The following is a 19,079-nucleotide window of genomic DNA, read 5'->3' as shown; positions in this document are numbered from 1 at the left end:
TCACGAACACCCTTACTGAAACAGACAATGAAAGAGAGCAATAAACCCAGAGGACATCCAAGGATGCACCACATGCCCACACATAAAAGGGTCTCTTTGTGCAGATGTATCTAGTCTGGTTGTCTGCAAACAATGACTTGATAGTCAAGGTTTGAAATGTGTGACCAAAAACTGTTTTCTCCCATTTAAGCAAATAGATTTTTTTTTTTTAAGAAAAAAAAAGACAAATAACTCCTGAGTGTCTTGCTTAGAAGCAACAGTTTATTTCAGGACAGGCTACAGATAATTAACTCTTTTTCTTTTTACAAAATACAAGTGAGCAGGTCTGAAAATAACAGGGATTTTTTTTAAGAATGAGAAAAGAGTAAGAAAAGTGGCAGAGAGAGAGAGAGACAGAGAAAGGTGGATTCGGTGTGTCTGACACACTGCTCTGTCTAAGGCCAAGCCATACACAGTGCAGTCTCCTCCCCTCTCCGGCTTGGCCTATATTAACTTTCCATGGAGCTCCACCTCACAACCAGAGGCACATGGAGTAGGATAACACACCGCCAAGGCTCTGAGAATACATTCACACACATATAAACAGACGGTGGAGTGCACTGGGTCTTTCAAGCTTTCTGCCTTTCGGACTAGGAGTGACGGACATAAAACATACTCTTCTGAATGGACTATTGACTCAGGCACCATGTTGCTCCATTCGTCACTGGAGAATTTCAGCCATGGTAAGAGATCAGAAGATTTTTTCTTTCATAAAGGAATGAGCAAGCTTGAGAGTGACAAGAGCTGAGGACATTTTAGTTTTTGTGCAGACTTTGTATAAATGAAGAACAGGTTCAACATAATAAAACAGGGGATGCATGCAGGAGGATAGCAATGTCCAGAAATGGAGCTGAGATAAACTCAGATACTCTTTAAAGGTGAAAGTGTGTGTTTTAGTAAGAGACTCTTACCACTGTTGCAAGCAGGTTGACAGCATGTGCACACACTCATTTTCCATACATGAGACACTCTGTGCGCAGCAAACAACACTGATGGACTGCAATAGTGCTGTGTTTGTGTTGGGCCAATGATTAAAAGACTGGCAGAAACAGAAGTAAATTAAAAACATCTCAGTCTGACGTTTCGGTGTAAGACTTGGAGAAACAGTTCTCTTATATCTCATGATAAAAGAGAGGAAGCCCGGAGCACAGAGTGTAATGACCCTGCGGAGATATATCAGTAATAACTGAAATGTAAGTAACAGAAGTCCGGATCTTCTGTCTCCAACGTGATCAAAACGTGAGGGCAGGGTCTCATGAAAGACACAATATGTGACTTTATCTTCTGACCTCCATTCTTGGCTCTATACAACAGAGAAAAGAGCACTCGTGGGGGTGAGGGACAACATATCGCACACAATCAGTGAGTTAAGTGCAAAAGGACTAGATGTCAGTAAAGAGAAGTTCTCTCTTTCTGATTTCTACCTGATCAGCTCAAAGGAAGTGACTTGGAGCAAAGACAGTGAAGCTGCTACCTGAACATTTGCATCACTTTTTACAAGCACACTCAATGCAATTTCTAAAGGCAGTTTCATTCATCTTTTCTAGAAAAGCCGCTTATAAATAATAGATTTACCAAACCAACAAATAATAAATAAATAAATACACCTCAGCTAGGTCTTTATGCTTTTAAAATATAGCTGATAAAAGTACGTAATTACATAGCTCTACGTCTTTGGGAGCATTAATGGACGGGGTAACATATAGCCCAATCGTAATCTGATGTTCAGAGCAGCGGTGAACTATATCATGTCTTTTCCCAACATTTCTCTCTCTCAGTCGCATCACGTTCCGGCAGCATGTAGTTTCTCTCTCCATCGCAGAGCCCACCCCGGCCCGTAAGAGCCAGCCGCATTGTCGGACACATGGGCACTCACATGGTCTGCATGCGGATGCTGATGTAGACTTCTGCGGCTATGATGCTCCTTCCTGCACACCCACCCGTTCCCTCTCCATCCCTCCATTCACAGCATCCACAGAGAGGGAGGACCGGGCGCTCCGCGGGACCATCCGTAGAATGAGGGAATCAAATCAGTGCCGTATTTGATTTCTTCACTTCTTTTCCTCGGGATGTGTAATCCTCGCGGAGATCTGATGTGACGTGATGTCGGGCCGCTAAAAGAGAAACACCCTGTCGGTGCCAAAGGGAGTAAATCCGCATGGCGCATGTGAGTGACCTGTCCGGGTTTTTTTTTTTTTTAAGTCACTGACAAGACCACTACTGCGCGTCACTAAAAATAAATAAATAAAATGAAACAAAAAGCTAGAAAACAGCTTCGTTTTGCAAAGAAAAGACAAATAATACCATTCGTACTATTGATGCTGCCTTGAGTAAAATTTAACAATGGTTGGAAAATAGAGGGATGACGCTTTCTCAACAGAAATTCTGAAAGGCAATAAATAGGCAATGATTTTCTATTTGGAGGACAACTCAAATTTTAAATGTAAAATACTAAAGAGCAAAGTGTAAGCAAATGATGCACTGAGGTGTTTCAACTAAAATGAACAGCTGTATCTGCTCTGCAGGTTATAATGCAGTATTTCCACCCCCCAGATTTCCAGATAGGAGATCAAATAGGCTGGGTAAAGAATGTTCTTCCTGGTCCATTATCTTGTGGCATCCTCATTTTACGTTGCATAATAGAGCAAGTGACAAAAAACAAAACAAAACAAAAAACTCTTTCTAGAGGTTTGTTACTTCTGGGGGTTGGTCTATTATAAAATGGCCTGCAGTTACGGCTGGTTGAACTTTGCATGCATCAAGAGGTGATAATGAGGTAAGTGATGGTGAGGTTGCCTGTGGTACAGTGCTGCTATCACTTGGACTATAAACACAAACACTGAGTTGGAATGAACTCCAACTTCAAATGTTTTGAATGATTCCTGCTGTATTCAAGTACTGCTCGAAGCATACAGCTCCACCTATAAATATAGATACAGATATATCTGACTGTCAAAGTTCTGGGCTGGAAACAATAGATTATTTTTTGTGTTTTTATTTTTATTTCTTTTTAACCAATTCAATCACCAGTTGCTGACATTTCAGCTGCTTACCAACTTAATTGTTCATTACACTGCTAAAATATCAATACATGTATTATGAGTAATATGACACAGTTGTGTTTCTGTGATAATAAAAATGATCAGAAACATGAGGTGATTAATTCATGATTTTTAGAAATAATGCAAATGATCTAAGTTAAACTTCATTATTTATGAAGCAGTGCCAACTCACTGCATGTTCTTGTCTGAATAATGAACCCAGTGAACCCAGAGTGGGGTTAGGGTATTAGAACTAGAGATAATTACAGTACTCTATCAATGTAATAGTGGGTTGATAATAATTTTAAAAATAAATCAGGAATATTTATTTGTAAATAACTGCTAGTATGCAACTAAAAGCTGGGGAAAACAACAAATAAGTAAAAATAAATTGTTTGTTGAAGACTCGTAGTCGTAGTAGACATCTTTCCGACAGTCAGTGAAGGTGGCCTTGTGACGTCGCTGCTGCCTTTCTCTACCTAGCCTAAATGGCGATTGCAACAGATCCGCATAGCACCGGGAGCGGATCGCAGTCAAACCTCGTCTGGGTTTGATTAAAACTATAGCCCGCCTAATGCAACAAACAAGGACCGTGAGTAACATGTTATATATAGATTCTGATTATTATGTACATGTTATGTTGGATTCGCTGTTATTCGAGCCGTTTAATCGACGTCGGCTTTGTGCTGCTTAGCGCTAGGAAAGCTGTACCACGTAGTCAGAAGCCTCCGCCAACAACGACCCCTTTGTTCGCGCTGTCGGCACATTTCTCGCTGGCTTGATGTTTTTTTTAAGTATATAAAATGAGTGATGTAGTGAGATATGTTTTCCACATATAATTTAGCTCATGTTAACGTCAAAGGGTGGTCGTGGTTATGTTCTAAATTAGATCAACGGCGGTCTCTCGCTTGCTTGCCGTTACTCTGCCATTCTTCGCTTTTTTTTTTTTCTCCCCCGCGAGCTAGTCAACAGAGACCGGGCGAGGGCCAAAAGTAGGCGCTGTGAACACGGTTATTCGTCTTTAATGTGTAGTATTCGTGTACTCTCGTGGATACTGATCTTCGTGAAGCTTCTAAATGTTATCTCTTTAATTTTAACGATACCTAGAAAACCGGACTAGCAGGCGCGTCACTGGAGCGGGGGAGGGGTTAGCTTCTCGTAATGTCACCGCGTTCAAAAGCCGGCCGAGCGAGGCAGCTTGTTGCTTAATGGAAATCCCTAACACATGTCAGCCTTACAGAGTGAGACATCTTCATAGAAGACGGAAACAATGTGTCAAATGATGGGCTCAAACCCAGTTTGCTCTGGCACAATACATGTGTTCTCACACTTATTTTTTGTTTTGTTTTTCTTTGTCTTTCAGGTTATATCCAAGTAAAATGGAGGATAGTTTTGATTGCGACTGTGGCGAGCTAGAGCCACCTGATCATTGAGGCTGAGGAATTACTTTAGAGACTTAAAGGCCAGACTCATTTCAATTTTTATAGACGACGTGAATTGACAGGAAAACTACACAGACAGATCTATACATATATTTACAAAGGAAAAAAAGAAAGAAAGAAAGAAAAGAATTAGCAGTGCGTTTACTCACATGAAGCTGCTCAGGACCAGTCATACACTGAATGTATTTGCACTGTGAGGATGCAATTACGTGCTTTTATAGTTTAAGATCGTGCCAGTGCGCTTTAATTTGCCTCAAAGACCATTCCATTTGCCGTCTGCAAACACTAGTTTACTTAGAGCTGTTCATTTAAATATATCCACACATTCAGGATTGGAGGATGAATTCAACTTTAAAATTTTCTCTCCTTACTCAAAATGGAAGGAAACTTTGACTACACATTAAAACCTTGCATCTGACAGTGACAGCTAGAGGGGGTGACTTGGTAGTCGTCTGTACAGGGGTCAGCGGAACCTCTGAAGCAAGGGGGGGGGCGGGGATTCCTCTGTTAAGTGCGAAAATTGGGCTTGAAACGGGCCAGAGGATTAACATTAGAGATAGCAGAAGCTTGGTGTAGAAGCCCACAAAAACAAAAAGTCATGGCAGAGAAGTTTGAGTCATTGATGAACATCCACGGCTTTGACCTGGGTTCTCGCTACATGGACTTGAAGCCTCTGGGCTACGGAGGGAATGGCCTCGTGTTCTCAGCAGTTGACACTGACTGTGACAAGCGTGTAGCCGTGAAGAAAATTATCTTGACTGACCCCCAGAGCGTCAAGCACGCCCTCCGGGAAATCAAGATTATCAGACGCCTCGACCATGACAACATTGTCAAGGTATGTTGGGAGGTTCAAAGTTTAAAAAAAAAAAAGAAAACGTTGCTATCTTTTTTTTATCTGGCTGTGACAGAAAATGAAAAGACTTCATGATCAACACATACCCTCCTTTTTATGGAACTAGGTGTTTGAGACGTTGGGCCCCAGCGGTCGCAGGCTAACAGAGGATGTGGTGTCTCTTACGGAGGTCAACTCGGTCTACATTGTGCAAGAGTACATGGAGACTGATTTGTGTCAGCTACTGGAGAGGGGCCTTCTCTCAGAGGATCACGCCCGGCTCTTCATGTACCAGCTCCTCAGGGGCCTTAAATACATCCACTCTGCCAATGTGCTGCACCGTGACCTCAAGCCTGCCAACCTGTTTGTCAACACGGAGGACCTGGTACTTAAAATCGGGGACTTTGGACTGGCACGCATTATGGACCCTCACTACTCTCACAAGGTAAGACCAATTGCAGAGTTTTGCTGGTCTGCTGTGGTTTATGATGGGTGGTTATAATGCAGCACAGGCTACAGCGCAAAGCAGAACAAATATAGCAGCGCTGGTGAACTCTTTGCCCATATACGAGTGCTCTGCTGCTCTGACACGAGATGTTTATTGCCCAGTAATGTGGTACTCCCCAGGGTGACTCAGTTTTTTGAGCAGGAAGTGAGCTAGAAAGGATGTGGTTCCTTGAGGTAAGGCCTCGCCTTCCCTTCTCATAAGTGAGGGTTGAAAACAAAGCCGTGGGAAACATTTTTTTCCATTATGTAAAAGTATAGACGATAAGAATTGGAGATTAGTTTGTGATAATGTGGCTTAATTAAGACGTGCTACAATAGGATCTCCAGCGGAGGGTGTGTGTGTGTGTGTGGGGGGGGGGGTGTAATGTTTTCACAATGACACAAAACCGGAAGAGTTCAACGTTGCGCCTCCATCAGCTTTTAGAGAAAACTGACGAAGGCTTGAGGCTGCAAAAATTTGTTGTGGACATCCTGCTCTTAAAAAATAAAAATTGAGGATTTGTTACATCTGAAAGGAGGATGCTTTGCATGAGTTCTCTTTGCATGAGGTCATTGCTCCAATAAGCAAATTCTCATGCATGAGACTTTTAGAAGTGAAGACATTTGTGTCCCTTGCTGTTTTCTTTGTTCATGGCTTTTCACTGGTTTCTGAAAGATGCTTACTGTAAACACGTGCTTAGAAAGCCAAATGCTGGCACGCCATCTGTTGAATGCACACATTTTAATGCTTTCTATAAAACCACCTTTGTTCTGTGAAGCAATGTAATTGTAGCATTAAAGAAGCTGTTTCTGTCTTCAGTGTGAGAAGAGTATAGATCAGCCTGTGTAATTGCAGCCACGTGGGAGGCCTGTGTAGCTCTTGTGTGTTGCTGTCACCTTTATAAAGGGATGAGGAAATTCCAGTTGATGGCCATATGGTGGTGTAATGTGAGGAAATCTAGGTTGGGAAGCCTGTCCCTCCCTCTGTGTCTCTGCCCGGATCTTCTTGAGGCGCTAAGGTGGTCAGATGCTTGCATGTGTCTCGGATTAGTCACAGAAGGGAAATGGGGCTCAAGTGATGGGTGATCTCACTGGATGGTACTGTCTCATTCATATCCATTACTCATCCAGGCTCCTGCCACACAATGCATCCCTCGAAATAGACTTACGCACCCTTGTTTACCATAACTGGCTTAATTGCCAGTTAAATACGAAAACTGCGTTTTGGTCATGTAGTCACATTTTCAGCTCTGACTGTTTTCATATGAGTCATGTCTTTTGAGACAGTATGTCACTGCGCACTAGGAAGAGTAAGGTAATAGTTGCTGGGAATGAATGAGAGCTTCACAGTTTAGTGTCTGTAGCAGGCCAGATGCTTTAGAGAAGTTTTTTTATTTTTTCCCTCCTTAAGCTGCTTGCCTGGGGTCAGAGCTCAAAGATGTACTGCAGCAGATTACTGCTGTTTTGCTCAAAGATGGAAACGCTATAGTCAGATTGACTAACTGGTTTTCCATGAAGCTCTCCTTACTGTGTTTTTGTTTGTTTTGTTTTTGTTTTGGGTTTTTTCATTGTTTTTGTGATAATAGCTGTACCAAGGGGCAAAGTTAAGCTAGTATCTTTACCAACCACCTTTTTATGGCTCCTAGACTCATTTAAAGTGAGTGTCTAAGAACAAATGAGGCGTGTTTAAAAATGAACTTGGCACCCCCAGATAACACACCAGTGGCACAGCGTGAAGGTGTTAAAAAACAGTTGGTTTTACTGTTGACCACATGCCACATTCACTGGGGGGCAAATGCTCTTTCACGACCACCCTCTACTTAGAGCATAGGGTCCGAGACGCAGTGCTGGAGTGCAATGTATTTGAATAACATCATTTCTAAAAAAAAAACAGCTCTATTTTTCAAGTGAACTTCAGTTTCTAGTTTAGCTTCGGTAATGTGATCTTGGATTCATGCATCAGTGGTGCATTCACCAGGCGTTTGTTTAATCCTTTCCTCCCACGCTTTTTCTTTCTTATAATGCCTTGGCTAAAAGACATCAACAGCTCATGGTTCCCTTTAGGCTTTTAATAATCCTGCATAGCTTTGTTTTAAGCACAACTACCTGTTTCTGTGGGGAAACAGTTTCTGTCTCTGTGAGCTTTGAGGTCTCGCCTAATAGTGGCTCATACTCAAGAATGACAAAAATTCACGTGTACTCATCCAACTTTTCCAACCCCAGTTCCCCTCCTTTTCCCAGCCAGCCCTTTGTCTCATTGTGGGAGCCTTGCTCAGAGCCTTATTTGAAGCTGATCTAAAGCCTGCGTTCGCTTTCAGTCTTGTCCCAAACTTTAGCTAGAGACTAAGCTGAACCAAAAGTCAGTCAAAGAAGCTTTTAACAGTTTTAAACAAGAATTGCTGAGGCTTTAACAATTTTTACTGTGTGTCTAAGTTAAGCAGTTTGAGTGTGTCAAAAATACATTCTCTAGAAGTGACATCCAGTCTAGTCTTCGCTATTCTTGTGATTTATCACTGAGAGATCGTTTGGCTTGGCAAACCATTTAAAGGTTTGTCTTTTTATGACGCCTAGAAAAAAGTGGCAAACTTGTCAGACATTCGCATAATTTTGTGCTGTGGAAACAGTTGTTTGCATGTTGCCTGTCAGACTATTGAATATTGAAAAAGTGTGATCTTGTGCTTGCCTGTGGTTTGGTATAATTTTCAGTAATTTGAGATGCTATAGAGGTGATAGCCGTGACGTTGTTAGGAATGTTATAAAAGACCTTCACAAGGTTTGTTTCTGCCACACATTCATCAAAGTGAACAATTCTAAGCCACAGCTGCAATAAAAAGCATACTTGACCCAGTTATTTAGCTACCACTGGGCCTGTCTGGTGCCAGACTTTACAAGATTCAGAATAAATGCAGCAAAGTTGACTTCAGGCTCGATGAGTTTTAGAGAGCTGGTTTTGATTATTCCACCCTGTACTTTCTTGATTTTAAACAGTAGTTTAATCTTGTTCTGCAGCAAGCAGATGTATCACAAATTATTCAGAGAAGCCAAAGATCCAGATGGAAATGTTTTTTTTTTTTTCTTATTTATTAGGCGCACATCCTCCTCATTTAGTACTTGACAGTTGAACTCGGAAGTGAATCTGTATTGGCAACAAAATTGATTACTTATTTTTTGGTCAACAGCTTTATCCTGGATTGGGAGGTGGGGGAGGATCTTTCTGATTCTCCAGAAGCCACCTTTACTGACATCTGGTTAAACCTGCTTGAGGTTGCTCTGACTAACCACAGCCTGTCACATGGAGAGGCCTAGTTATGAATCATTAAATGTCAGCCTGAGCTGTTGTAGATCCAGTAGTGAAGTTATTCACCAGCTGCTGCTGGAGGTACTGACATTGTTAATGCTTTAAAGCTTTATGGTGAATGGTCCGCTTGAAAATCTGTAAAAGAATTGAGCTGGAAGGTTCACCTAATGCACTTTATGCACTTAGCTGGTAGGCAAACTTTAATCTGTTCCTTTTAGTTCAGAGTCCATTACGCATTGTCCTTACTCTCTGCAATGACTCTTTCAAGCTAACCTAATTTACATTCTCTGTTAAGCTGGTTGTGTGTGTTTCTCCCCCGTAAACACAATCTCACAGGTCGGCTTTACCAGCTGCTTCTCAGAATGGGTTCTGGTCCCAGTCACTAGGTATGACCTGTCTATGTGCCAGACTATCTCTTAATTCCCCCCACCTCTTTACAATCTTTATAGGTCCCATCAAAACAAGGGCTTGCAGGCACTTAAGGATAGGATGACATCAAGTATTTGTGGCTAAATTTGGGCAGAAATGGGAGCCTCCCACAGTGGTGAGCAGTCCATTTTGGTCCCACAAACTACCACTCCATGTGGGGGGGAAAAAAGAGCGCAGCAAGGGTGTTGTTTTACCACTCCCCCTCCCCCCATTGAGTGTGTAGACACACATACAGAGGTCAGCTTCCTTTATGCTTGGTGCCCTCCTGGCCTTGTGACTAGTCAGGCACTGTTTGAGTGCAGGTTAGTGGCAGTGGGGTATTATCCTGCTCAGACTGCTGACATGGCCTGCTCTCCCCTCTTTTCATTGGTCTCTTCTTTTTTGGGCGGGGGGTCTTTGTATGCTGTGTGGTGTACGTGACCAGCACAGAGTACGGCTGTTAAGGAGATGGCACAGGGCTCTGAATGTTTAGCACAGACTTGCAGGATAGTGTCACATCTCCTGTTACCTGTATTGTGTGGCAAACGTGGAGGTACATGAAACAAGGGTAATCATAGCTTTAGAGCTGGGCGATATGAGATTTTTTCATATCACGATATGTTTTTTTTTTTCATTTCAGGCGATAACGATATCTATCACGATATAAGCCAAATAACTATATTTGTAAGATTTAAATGTGCCGTTGCTCACAAGTAAAATGTGAAATAATCAGCAGCTTGTTTTTATTTAAATATTTATTTCCCATAATAAGTTCAACAGGGTAGATGTACTTAAGGAACATGAGACTTTTTCAGATAAATAAAGGCAAGTATTGCAAACTACACAAAAGGCAGCCGCTAAAGCGTTTAAGTTTCAAAATAGAACAAACAAAACAGACTAAATTGTCAATTCCACTTAGAAACAAAATATTAATTCTAAAAATAAATCTTAGTTTGTTTTACAGAAGAACAGACAAAACTGACTAACTTTTGTCAATATCAAATAAACTGAGAACTAAAAGGAAATTCTCAATCTCTCCTTGTTGTATAGCTTAGCTTTTCAAACAGTTTTAACAGTTACTTTAGTCTGACAAAAGCCGAATGACGAATTAGCGCTTCCAGTCAGAGACTGAGGCTACGTCCACATGTACACGGGTATTTTTGAAAACTGAGATTTTCCGTTTTCGTTTTAAAAAATAATCCCGTCCACACATAAAGGCAGAAATGAAGGAAAACGCTGCTATGAACATGCCAAAGCAGCAGGTGGAGCTAGATTCCTAACCGTGCCGAAATGTTGGCCAATCAGAAGTCTAGAAGCCTCGGTGGGAAAAAGTAAACAAAGCTGGGGCATAGAAGCAGAACCGAGTCGTATGTGTGGACGGACAGTAACTGTGTGTATATGTAAGCATTTAAACACTGCAGAGAGTAGAATTAACAGTATTGTAGAAATTCATTTCACCGAAACAATAACGTGGCGCACAGTGTGACGCATGCACCAGTTTATTGTATTTCCAGACTTGCTTTCGGCACAATTTACAGTGCACGCTACTCTGTTTTTTGTCAGACTTGAAATAGCCGAAATACCTTCACACTACGGAACTTCTATGGCTCTTCCGTTTGACAATCTCTCCGGCATTGGAACCATCATCTGTTTTCTCTTCGGTCACGCTCGGTTGATTTTTCTAGTCAACACACTCATTTCCTCCATTACGCGCTGGCTCCATTACGCGCTGGCTGCTTCCCAAACAAACACACGTGCGGCTTGGCACTTGTGCTGTACGTAACAAGTCACGCGACGTGACGCTGTGGCTGTGATTGGTTCGGCTCTGCGCTACTTAATTTGGATTGGCTGACCTTTTATTTATTTATTTATTTTTGAGGACAAGAGCGGCGAGGTCTATCGCGATAGCTTAATTTCTCTATCGAGTAAAAGTTATATCGCGATACATGTCGTTATCGTTCTATCGCCCAGCTCTACATAGCTTTTATTGTGAATCACTGCAGACTTATGAGCATCTTACCTCTGAATGAAAACAAACTGAAAGTAACTTGTCACTCATAAAAAAATAATAATAACAATAATAATAATGATAATGCTGCACTATTTCCAGTACTGTAATGTATTTTTTAGAGGGTTACAATTAATGTCTGGTTTCCCACCACGACAGGGCCATCTCTCTGAAGGTCTTGTCACAAAGTGGTACAGATCTCCTCGCCTGCTGCTCTCTCCTAACAACTACACCAAAGCCATCGACATGTGGGCTGCTGGCTGCATCTTTGCTGAGATGCTCACAGGGAAAACCCTGTTTGCAGGTAAATGTTGACTCAGTTTGTTATGTCAGACTCACTCCTCACACCTTGTGTAAAATCAGTCTTTAAGGTGGCTCAAGTGACAGAGTTAAATGTCAAGTATAGGTGTGATGACACATATGCTAATTTTGTTTGTTAAACACATGGTAAACCAGACAGTCTGGTTTGACTTTGCGTATTCGGCCGGTGCAGGGAGAGACTGTTCTTGTTAAAACAGCCTTGAGCTGACCACAAGGCAAATGAAATCTCAATTCCCATGATCTGAAGCAGATCATGGGAATCGAGGCTGCCTCACTCAAACTCCCTCAGTCATGCAGAAGTTGAGTCATGGGTTCTCCTCTAAAAAACTCCATAATATTTCTGTTTGCTGTTTCAGGAGCTCACGAACTGGAACAGATGCAGCTGATCCTGGAGTCAATCCCTGTACTACGAGACGAAGACCGCCAGGAGCTCCATAGCGTAATTCCCGTCTTTATCCGCAATGACATGACCAAGCCTCACACACCATTGGCCAAACTGCTGCCTGATGTCAGTCCGCAGGGTAAGTACCACTTTAATTAATCAGAAGTACTTGGAGCCTTATGAAGTGCTTGTGAACCCAGGGTCATGGTCGTGTACTTCATAGATCACATCTCGTATTTCCAGCTTGATAATCTCATTGTCCTTCTCCTTTACAGCCCTTGATTTCCTGGAGAAGATCCTGACCTTTAACCCCATGGATCGTCTGACTGCGGAAGAGGCCCTGGCACACCCCTATATGGCTGACTACTCCTTCCCCCTGGATGAGCCTGTGTCTCTGCACCCCTTTCACATTGAGGATGAGGTAGATGATATCCTGCTCATGGACCAGAGCCACAGCCACACTTGTGACAGGTGTGCCTTCTCACTTATTTCCCTCTCACATATTCTCTTGGGATTAACTTCAGCGGAATTTGTTTTGCTGTGCTTGCTGCAAGTGAGCAGCTCTCACTGTTTGACTAGAGTTTATTTGCAAACTTAGTCTGTATATGACTGTTGCTAATGAAGTCTTTCTATTTCTTTATCCATTAGGTATCATGAGAGCCAGTTCTCAGAAGCTGACTGGCACTTGCACAGCACCCATGACCCAGACGAAGTTCAGGTTGACCCAAGGGCACTCTCCGATGTAACGGACGAAGAGGTCGTCCAGGTGAGTTATTTTTGACAAACGCTTCAAACCTACTATCAAAACTATTTTCACTGCTTTTTCAGAACCTTAAGGGTGATTAATTCTGGGCAAGGAAGCAAGTATTGGATTGATCTTAAAGCGGTATACATCAATAAAAGCCTTAAGGCCGGGTTCCCATTCATAGATTGAGCTTTATTGCTAACATAAATAAACATTATTTCAGAGGTGGCCTTCCTTGAATTTTACATGTATTTTTGTTTGGATAGGCTTAATCCATGTCTGAAAAAAGCTAGGTGCAAGAGAGCTCATTCCTTACTAATATAAATTGGATTTAAATCAGTACTGACTTAAATGATCAGATTCTGAAAGGTAGCTGTTGTCTTTTTCTAGGTGGATCCTCGTAAATATGCTGATGGAGATCGAGAGAAGTTCCTGGACGAGCCGTCCTTCGACTACTCAACCCCATTCCCACTAGAGAGATCTTGGCAGGATGACCACCACGAGAACAAATACTGTGACTTGCAGTGTAGCCACACCTGTAACTACAAGGCTGTGTCGCCCTCCTACCTGGACAACCTCATCTGGAGAGACAGTGAAGTCAACCACTACTACGAACCCAAGCTTATCATCGACCTCTCCAACTGGAAGGAGCAGCAGAGCAAGGAGAAGGCAGACCGCAAGTCCAAGAGCAAATGCGAGAAGAACGGGCTGGTAAAGGCTCAGATCGCATTAAAGGAGGCAGAGAAGAGCCCTGTAGAGAAGGACAAAGTGCAAGAGAAACACCAGACGGAAAAGCCTCAGAGCCAGCAGAACCAAGGCTTTGACTTTGACTCCTTCATTGCCAGCACCATCAAGCTGAGCCTGCAGCCGGAGCCCTGTCAGGAGGTGACCCTGCTCAACGATGTGGGGCTCCTGAATGAGGTGGGCCTCCTGAACGAGCTCAACTTTTCTGTCTCCCAGCTCGAGGCTCCTCGCTCAACCTCTATGTCCAAGTCCATAAGTCAGGAGAAGGAGGAGAAGTGCCTGGTAAATCTCGCCCAGCTAGGTGGCGGAGGGCTGGGAGTGGTCGGCGGGGACTGCGTCTGGCCTGCTCGCCCCTGGGAGAGCTCTGGGGACACGGTCGGAGAGAATGACATTTTGATAGACGAAGCGTGCTGGGACATTGGCAAAGAGGACCACCTCCAGAAGGAAAGCCCTTACACCAGCTACCTGGACCACCTGTTCAGCAGGAGGGAAGAAGCCGTCTCCGAGACTGCCAGCCCGCAGATTGGGTCCCCGGTGGTGAGAGAGCTAGACGAGAGCTTCCTTGACAGAAGCACGGAGATTGTGCTCAATATGCAGCTGGACTCTCTGGCCCTTCCTGGCTTTGACAGCACTGATGAACTGCCTCTAAAATCCATCCAGGCGTCCCTCACCCCCTGCGCTGTCAAATGCTCCCCACAAATTGCCCACAAAACGTACAGCAGCATCTTCAAACATCTTAATTAAGGAAATGTATATCTTCCTCACAGTGCAAAATCTAGGCAGTTTTGTTTTTATGTTGCTTTTTTTTTTAAAAATAATATGGTATACTGTACTTGAATCATTTCATACCTTTTTTTTGTTATTATTATGTTTGTTTGTTTGTTTGTTTTTTTAAAGAGTCGAAAAGGGTGATTTTATTTAAAGAGTTTTGATCATCACTCTGAGCCTTGATCACCAGGCCTTCATGGGTTAATGTCTACACCCTCATTGCTATACTGGCATGTCAGTCGCACATTTAAGTACTGTAGATGAAAGAGGAGCGGGAAAGAAGTATCTAGAGGAGGGAGGATGAGGTAGAGAGGATTTAAGAGATGAAGTTTGGCCGTTCTGGGTGTGACATAAAGAAGGAAGGTAGACGCTAACATTGCTGTGGGGTTTTAAAGTGCTCTCAAACAGCCTTTCCTGGGGTGGGGTGTCTTGTTCGTCATGTTTTTTTTGTTTTTCCTTCTTTTTAAAATATTCTTTGACCTTCTGACATTTTTTTTCCCCTGAAGAAAGCTTCCTTGAAAACCCTTTCATACTGTAAATCTGACACATGATGCCAGCAGCAACCATTATCGTAGGCGTTAATGTAAATGTGTTATCTACCTCAAGGTAACAGCCGCGAGAGACACTCGAAGCCGCACTAGTGCTTTACACACATGACCATCCTCATACCATGAAATGAAGTGGTCGCGTAGATGAAATCTGTCTCACTTTAGCAATTAACATAGTGAGGTGTTTCAGTAATCATTTATTTATTTCTAGCAAAATGTGCGCTATTTATTTTATCAAAATGTGTTATTTCAATGTGATTATTGAAGATTTGAGGAGTTGGGCAGACTTCCATTTTCATTTTTGGCACTATACGGGCGTGCAAGTGTTCTTTTGTTTTAAGGTAGGATGCATATTCATGTGTTATGTTGAAGTCGAGGCTTTCCATTTTCCATCAATACTGTTCTAATGGATATCTTTTTTTTTTCTTTTTTTTTAAAAAATGGGTGCGTTTTGTCTTTAGTGGAGAAAAAAATTATTTTATGGTTTAAAGAAGCGCCTAAAAGTCTTAATTTTTTTTTATCCAAATGTAAAAAAATAAAATAAAATTAAAGTTGCGTGCATGGAGGCAGGAGAAAGGTACAGTTAATGGTGAGTATAATGTACGTCAGTTTTAATTGTACTTTTTTGTTTTTTGTTTGTTAAATTTCTATGTACTTTTTCCAGGCAAGCATGATGAAATTAGGTTAAGGTGTAGCATGTAGAACACTTACGGACTTTTTTTGTAATCATTGGTTCCCCTGTTCTACAAAATATCTCAATAAAAATTATTGGCAGAGAGTTTAGCCTCCTCTTCCTTGTTCTTGATCGGGGATTGGCCCCGTCATAAACCTGGTCCTTGGAGAAGACGTGCCGCCAAATCTACGTGCCACTTTTAAAGTCCAAGTAAGCAGACTGGATTTCACTGGAAGTGCTGGGGACACGGGATTTGAATCACCAGCTAAATGTAGCTCTGGTTGAGACCACCATATTTCAAAGCTGCCAACTTGGTTTCCACCTGCTTCTCATATAAAATGCTACAGAGAAGCGAGCAGGATTACACGACAAGTACTTTTCCATTCTACAGTCCTGTTCTCTAACACCGACGCAGCATAACTACATTTCCAAACTTCCTGTTAGGGAACAACTTCACGAGATGAAATCGGACTGTGGAGAAATAATAGGTTTTTGTAGGGTGTGGTGACATTGTCAAAGTCACTCTGACAGTTCATTTTCACATCAATCGTGCAGGATCGTAGGGTTGTTTGGATTTTTGGGGGGTGGGTGTACTAAAATGTGCAAAGACAAGCTTGTCTGGCTCACATTAAAGGCAGTGATTCTAAGTGAGGTAGAGCCAGTTTTAATCAACCAGTGGGCTGATTGGGATGCTTTGGTTCATATTCTTGGATGGCATGATTTTGTCTTAAAGCCAAATCTTTCTAAACAAGTTAGTACTTGTGCACGAGAATGGGCATTTCTCTTTTAGCATTGGAAAATGTTTTAGTCGCTAAACACGGTTGTCTACAGTTTGTAGTCATCCATTTTCTTAACTGCTTATGATGTCCAGGATCACAGTGGAGCTGAGGCCTATCCCAGCTACATGGCGCAAAAGGCAGGGTACTTCCAGTTTATCGAAGAGCTGAAAACGGAGACGATTCACATCTTAATTAAACTACCTGGAGAGATTCTGTGTAGGCACGGGGACTGGGAGAAACTCCGGACCCCGCCTGGAGATCCTCTTGCTGTGACAGCGCCTCCCAGTTTTTATTCATTTATTCTCTGGCAGTAGAAACGCTTTGTTCTCCAAAACATGGCAGCATTAATCCACTGTGTATGTCATCACATGCAGAACAGTTTATCTAGTTGTCAAAATCTGCCAATGCCACTCCGTGCCAAGTCATGAACGTGAACATTGTAAAAAACATTTATAGAACTTGAGCGCAACAGTCGGATGAACATATCACAGGGAAACAGCCTGTCTGTGATAGGGGAAGAGGAGTGTGGTGGTGTAGCGAAGGACAGATAACCGACGCGAGGGATGCTGCGTAAACGGCGGTTCTTCCTCCGTTACACTGCAGAGGGACAGCACTGGGTGTGAGGCTGATTGAGTGACAGGCTGTCCCGTGATACCCGGCACTGTTACGTTACTGTAATACACTATTGCACACACATAATCCCTGTGGTTTGTTCTCAAAGTGTGTGTTTTTGATGTTCGTGGTCTATATAAGTTATGTGCAGTGCTTGTGTTGCTAGTTTACAGTACTGAGTCACCCTTAGAGGGTAAAAGAGCCCCTCCCAGGTCACAGTACACACCAATGCTCTTTCTCTTTATAAAACTTGAAATCCCCATTTGAACATTTTTAAATGTGATCCACAAAGTGAAGTGAAGCATATAAAGTCTGGTCACGCAGAAGCTGTTTTACCCAGTTAAGCACGTCTCTAACCCAGAGCTCACGAGCCTCTGGCTGACTCTTGGCTAGAATGCGTTTGTTTTGAGTGGCAAGGCTTCTCTTAATATGTTACTGTTTGCCCATTGAGGGCAAACTGCTTTAATACTGCCTTACAGTGTGCACAGTCCTCTGAGCAGGCAAGAGTCTTTATTTTAAAGTAATATTAGAGAGTGAGGGGGGGGGAATCGTGGTACAAAGGTTGGAACCCGTTGTCCCTCAGTAATCAGCTACAGCTGGGCTTGGATTTTTCACCGCAGCTACTTCGTGCTGCGAAAAAATTAGGCCAGCTCTGTCTTGTTTTTCTGCCTTCCTAGTAACGACACAAGACGCGGCCACTGTGATTAAACCCTGCTTGAATACTGAGATGAAAGCCAACACCTGATTTGCATCAAGTGCAAGAGTAAGAGGCGTGCCCAACAACCAAATGTAGGCCAAACACTCTGAAGAAAGCACTCTTTCCACCACAACAGCATGTATTCCACATCTTCCCTCTGCAGTATTTTTTTTCTTTTTACTGCAGCTTCATATTTGCCTAGATTTATGTGTCGATCCTCTGTTGTCATTCCCCACCCGAGGTCTTCCTCATGCCCTGGGCCTGTCAGGTGCCACCAGGTTAAAAATAAAATCCAGCAGCACCAGGATAAGCAGCTCAACTCACCATCAATCAGCTGACAGTAGCTTACCACATCGCCTCCTAATTCAAGGTTATGAATGCTATTCTCTTTCCTGGGAAGCCAATTAAAACTCCTAGATGAGGAACTGCTTAAGCTTCCACAGAATTTCCTTCAACGGCGAGCCCTAAAATACCTCGTGTAAAAGCGGTGACCTGCTTGGCACTGGCTGCAGGTTTTGCACTCGGGCTGAACAAACGTGGGGACAAAGCTTCCGGCAGTTATCTGCCACAAATCGAGACTGCTCATTATGGCTGCACGGTGTCAGGATGTGTGTCCATATTCAGACCAGAGCTGTGCTGAGCACCGGTCACTAAAGTTAGAACACAAAGTGCCTTTATAAATATAGACGTCGCCACTTTGAAAGCTTCGACTCTGGCCAAAATTACAGCCTGTCCCGACCACTGATATCAATGTGTCGTTTCTAAGCTTTGACATCACAGTTACAGATTCTCCTCAAACTGGGAGACACTGTATAGTGGAGGGGAACGAATATTTGCAGTACTTCTGACTTGAATCATGCACTTTATATTAATACATTCCAGCTTGGCTGCTTCTCCAGTAATGGAAATTAAAGCAGTCATTGTGTGGCTGGGAGGGCAGGGGGGGAGACACGAACCCTTTTCTGGCCTCCTAAAGGAGAAACGTGCTGGAGAGACTGCTGGATGCACAGCAGCCAGTCTTTCAGTGTTGTTTAAAACTTGAAATCCAAACTGTAGAAAAAGTCACAGTACGCAAAATAAAAGTCGTTTTCATACTCATCGTTTTAAGAAGAGAACGAAAACGCGCCGGCACTCACTTTAGGACTCGAAGCACTTTTGGGGCCGCTGTGATAAACAACAGCAGCTAACATCATAATAATGTGCCCTTAATCAGAGAAAAACAATCTAAAAACCCGTTGATATTCACAGAGTCCTCG

General features: G+C 42.8%; 1 protein-coding gene across 3 annotated transcripts; it reads left to right on the top strand.

Moving 5' to 3' along the window:
- The first annotated feature begins 508 nt into the window (after window positions 1-508).
- Window positions 509-15,840, top strand: mapk6 (mitogen-activated protein kinase 6). 3 transcript variants are annotated; one of them, XM_086291664.1, is made up of 8 exons: window positions 509-722; window positions 4,444-5,357; window positions 5,482-5,799; window positions 11,714-11,858; window positions 12,232-12,396; window positions 12,533-12,728; window positions 12,906-13,023; window positions 13,393-15,840. In XM_086291664.1, the coding sequence occupies exons 2-8, from the start codon at window positions 5,121-5,123 to the stop codon at window positions 14,488-14,490; spliced, it is 2,277 nt and encodes a 758-aa protein (XP_086147790.1). In that variant the 5' UTR covers window positions 509-722; window positions 4,444-5,120; the 3' UTR covers window positions 14,491-15,840. The 3 variants fall into 3 exon arrangements, with proteins under 3 accessions (XP_086147790.1, XP_086147799.1, XP_086147784.1); XM_086291673.1 differs by lacking the exon at window positions 509-722 and adding an exon at window positions 2,009-2,206; XM_086291658.1 differs by lacking the exon at window positions 509-722 and adding an exon at window positions 3,516-3,672.
- The last annotated feature ends 3,239 nt before the right edge of the window (window positions 15,841-19,079 follow it).

Source organism: Aulonocara sp. 'chitande type north' Nkhata Bay, linkage group LG1 (assembly GCF_057382095.1).
Source record: "Aulonocara sp. 'chitande type north' Nkhata Bay isolate Kocher_YH1m ecotype deep benthic linkage group LG1, A_spYH_male_GT1.1, whole genome shotgun sequence".
Taxonomy (NCBI): Eukaryota; Metazoa; Chordata; class Actinopteri; order Cichliformes; family Cichlidae; genus Aulonocara; species Aulonocara sp. 'chitande type north' Nkhata Bay.
Note: the sequence above shows the minus strand (reverse complement) of the source record. Positions and strands in the feature narration are given on the sequence as shown.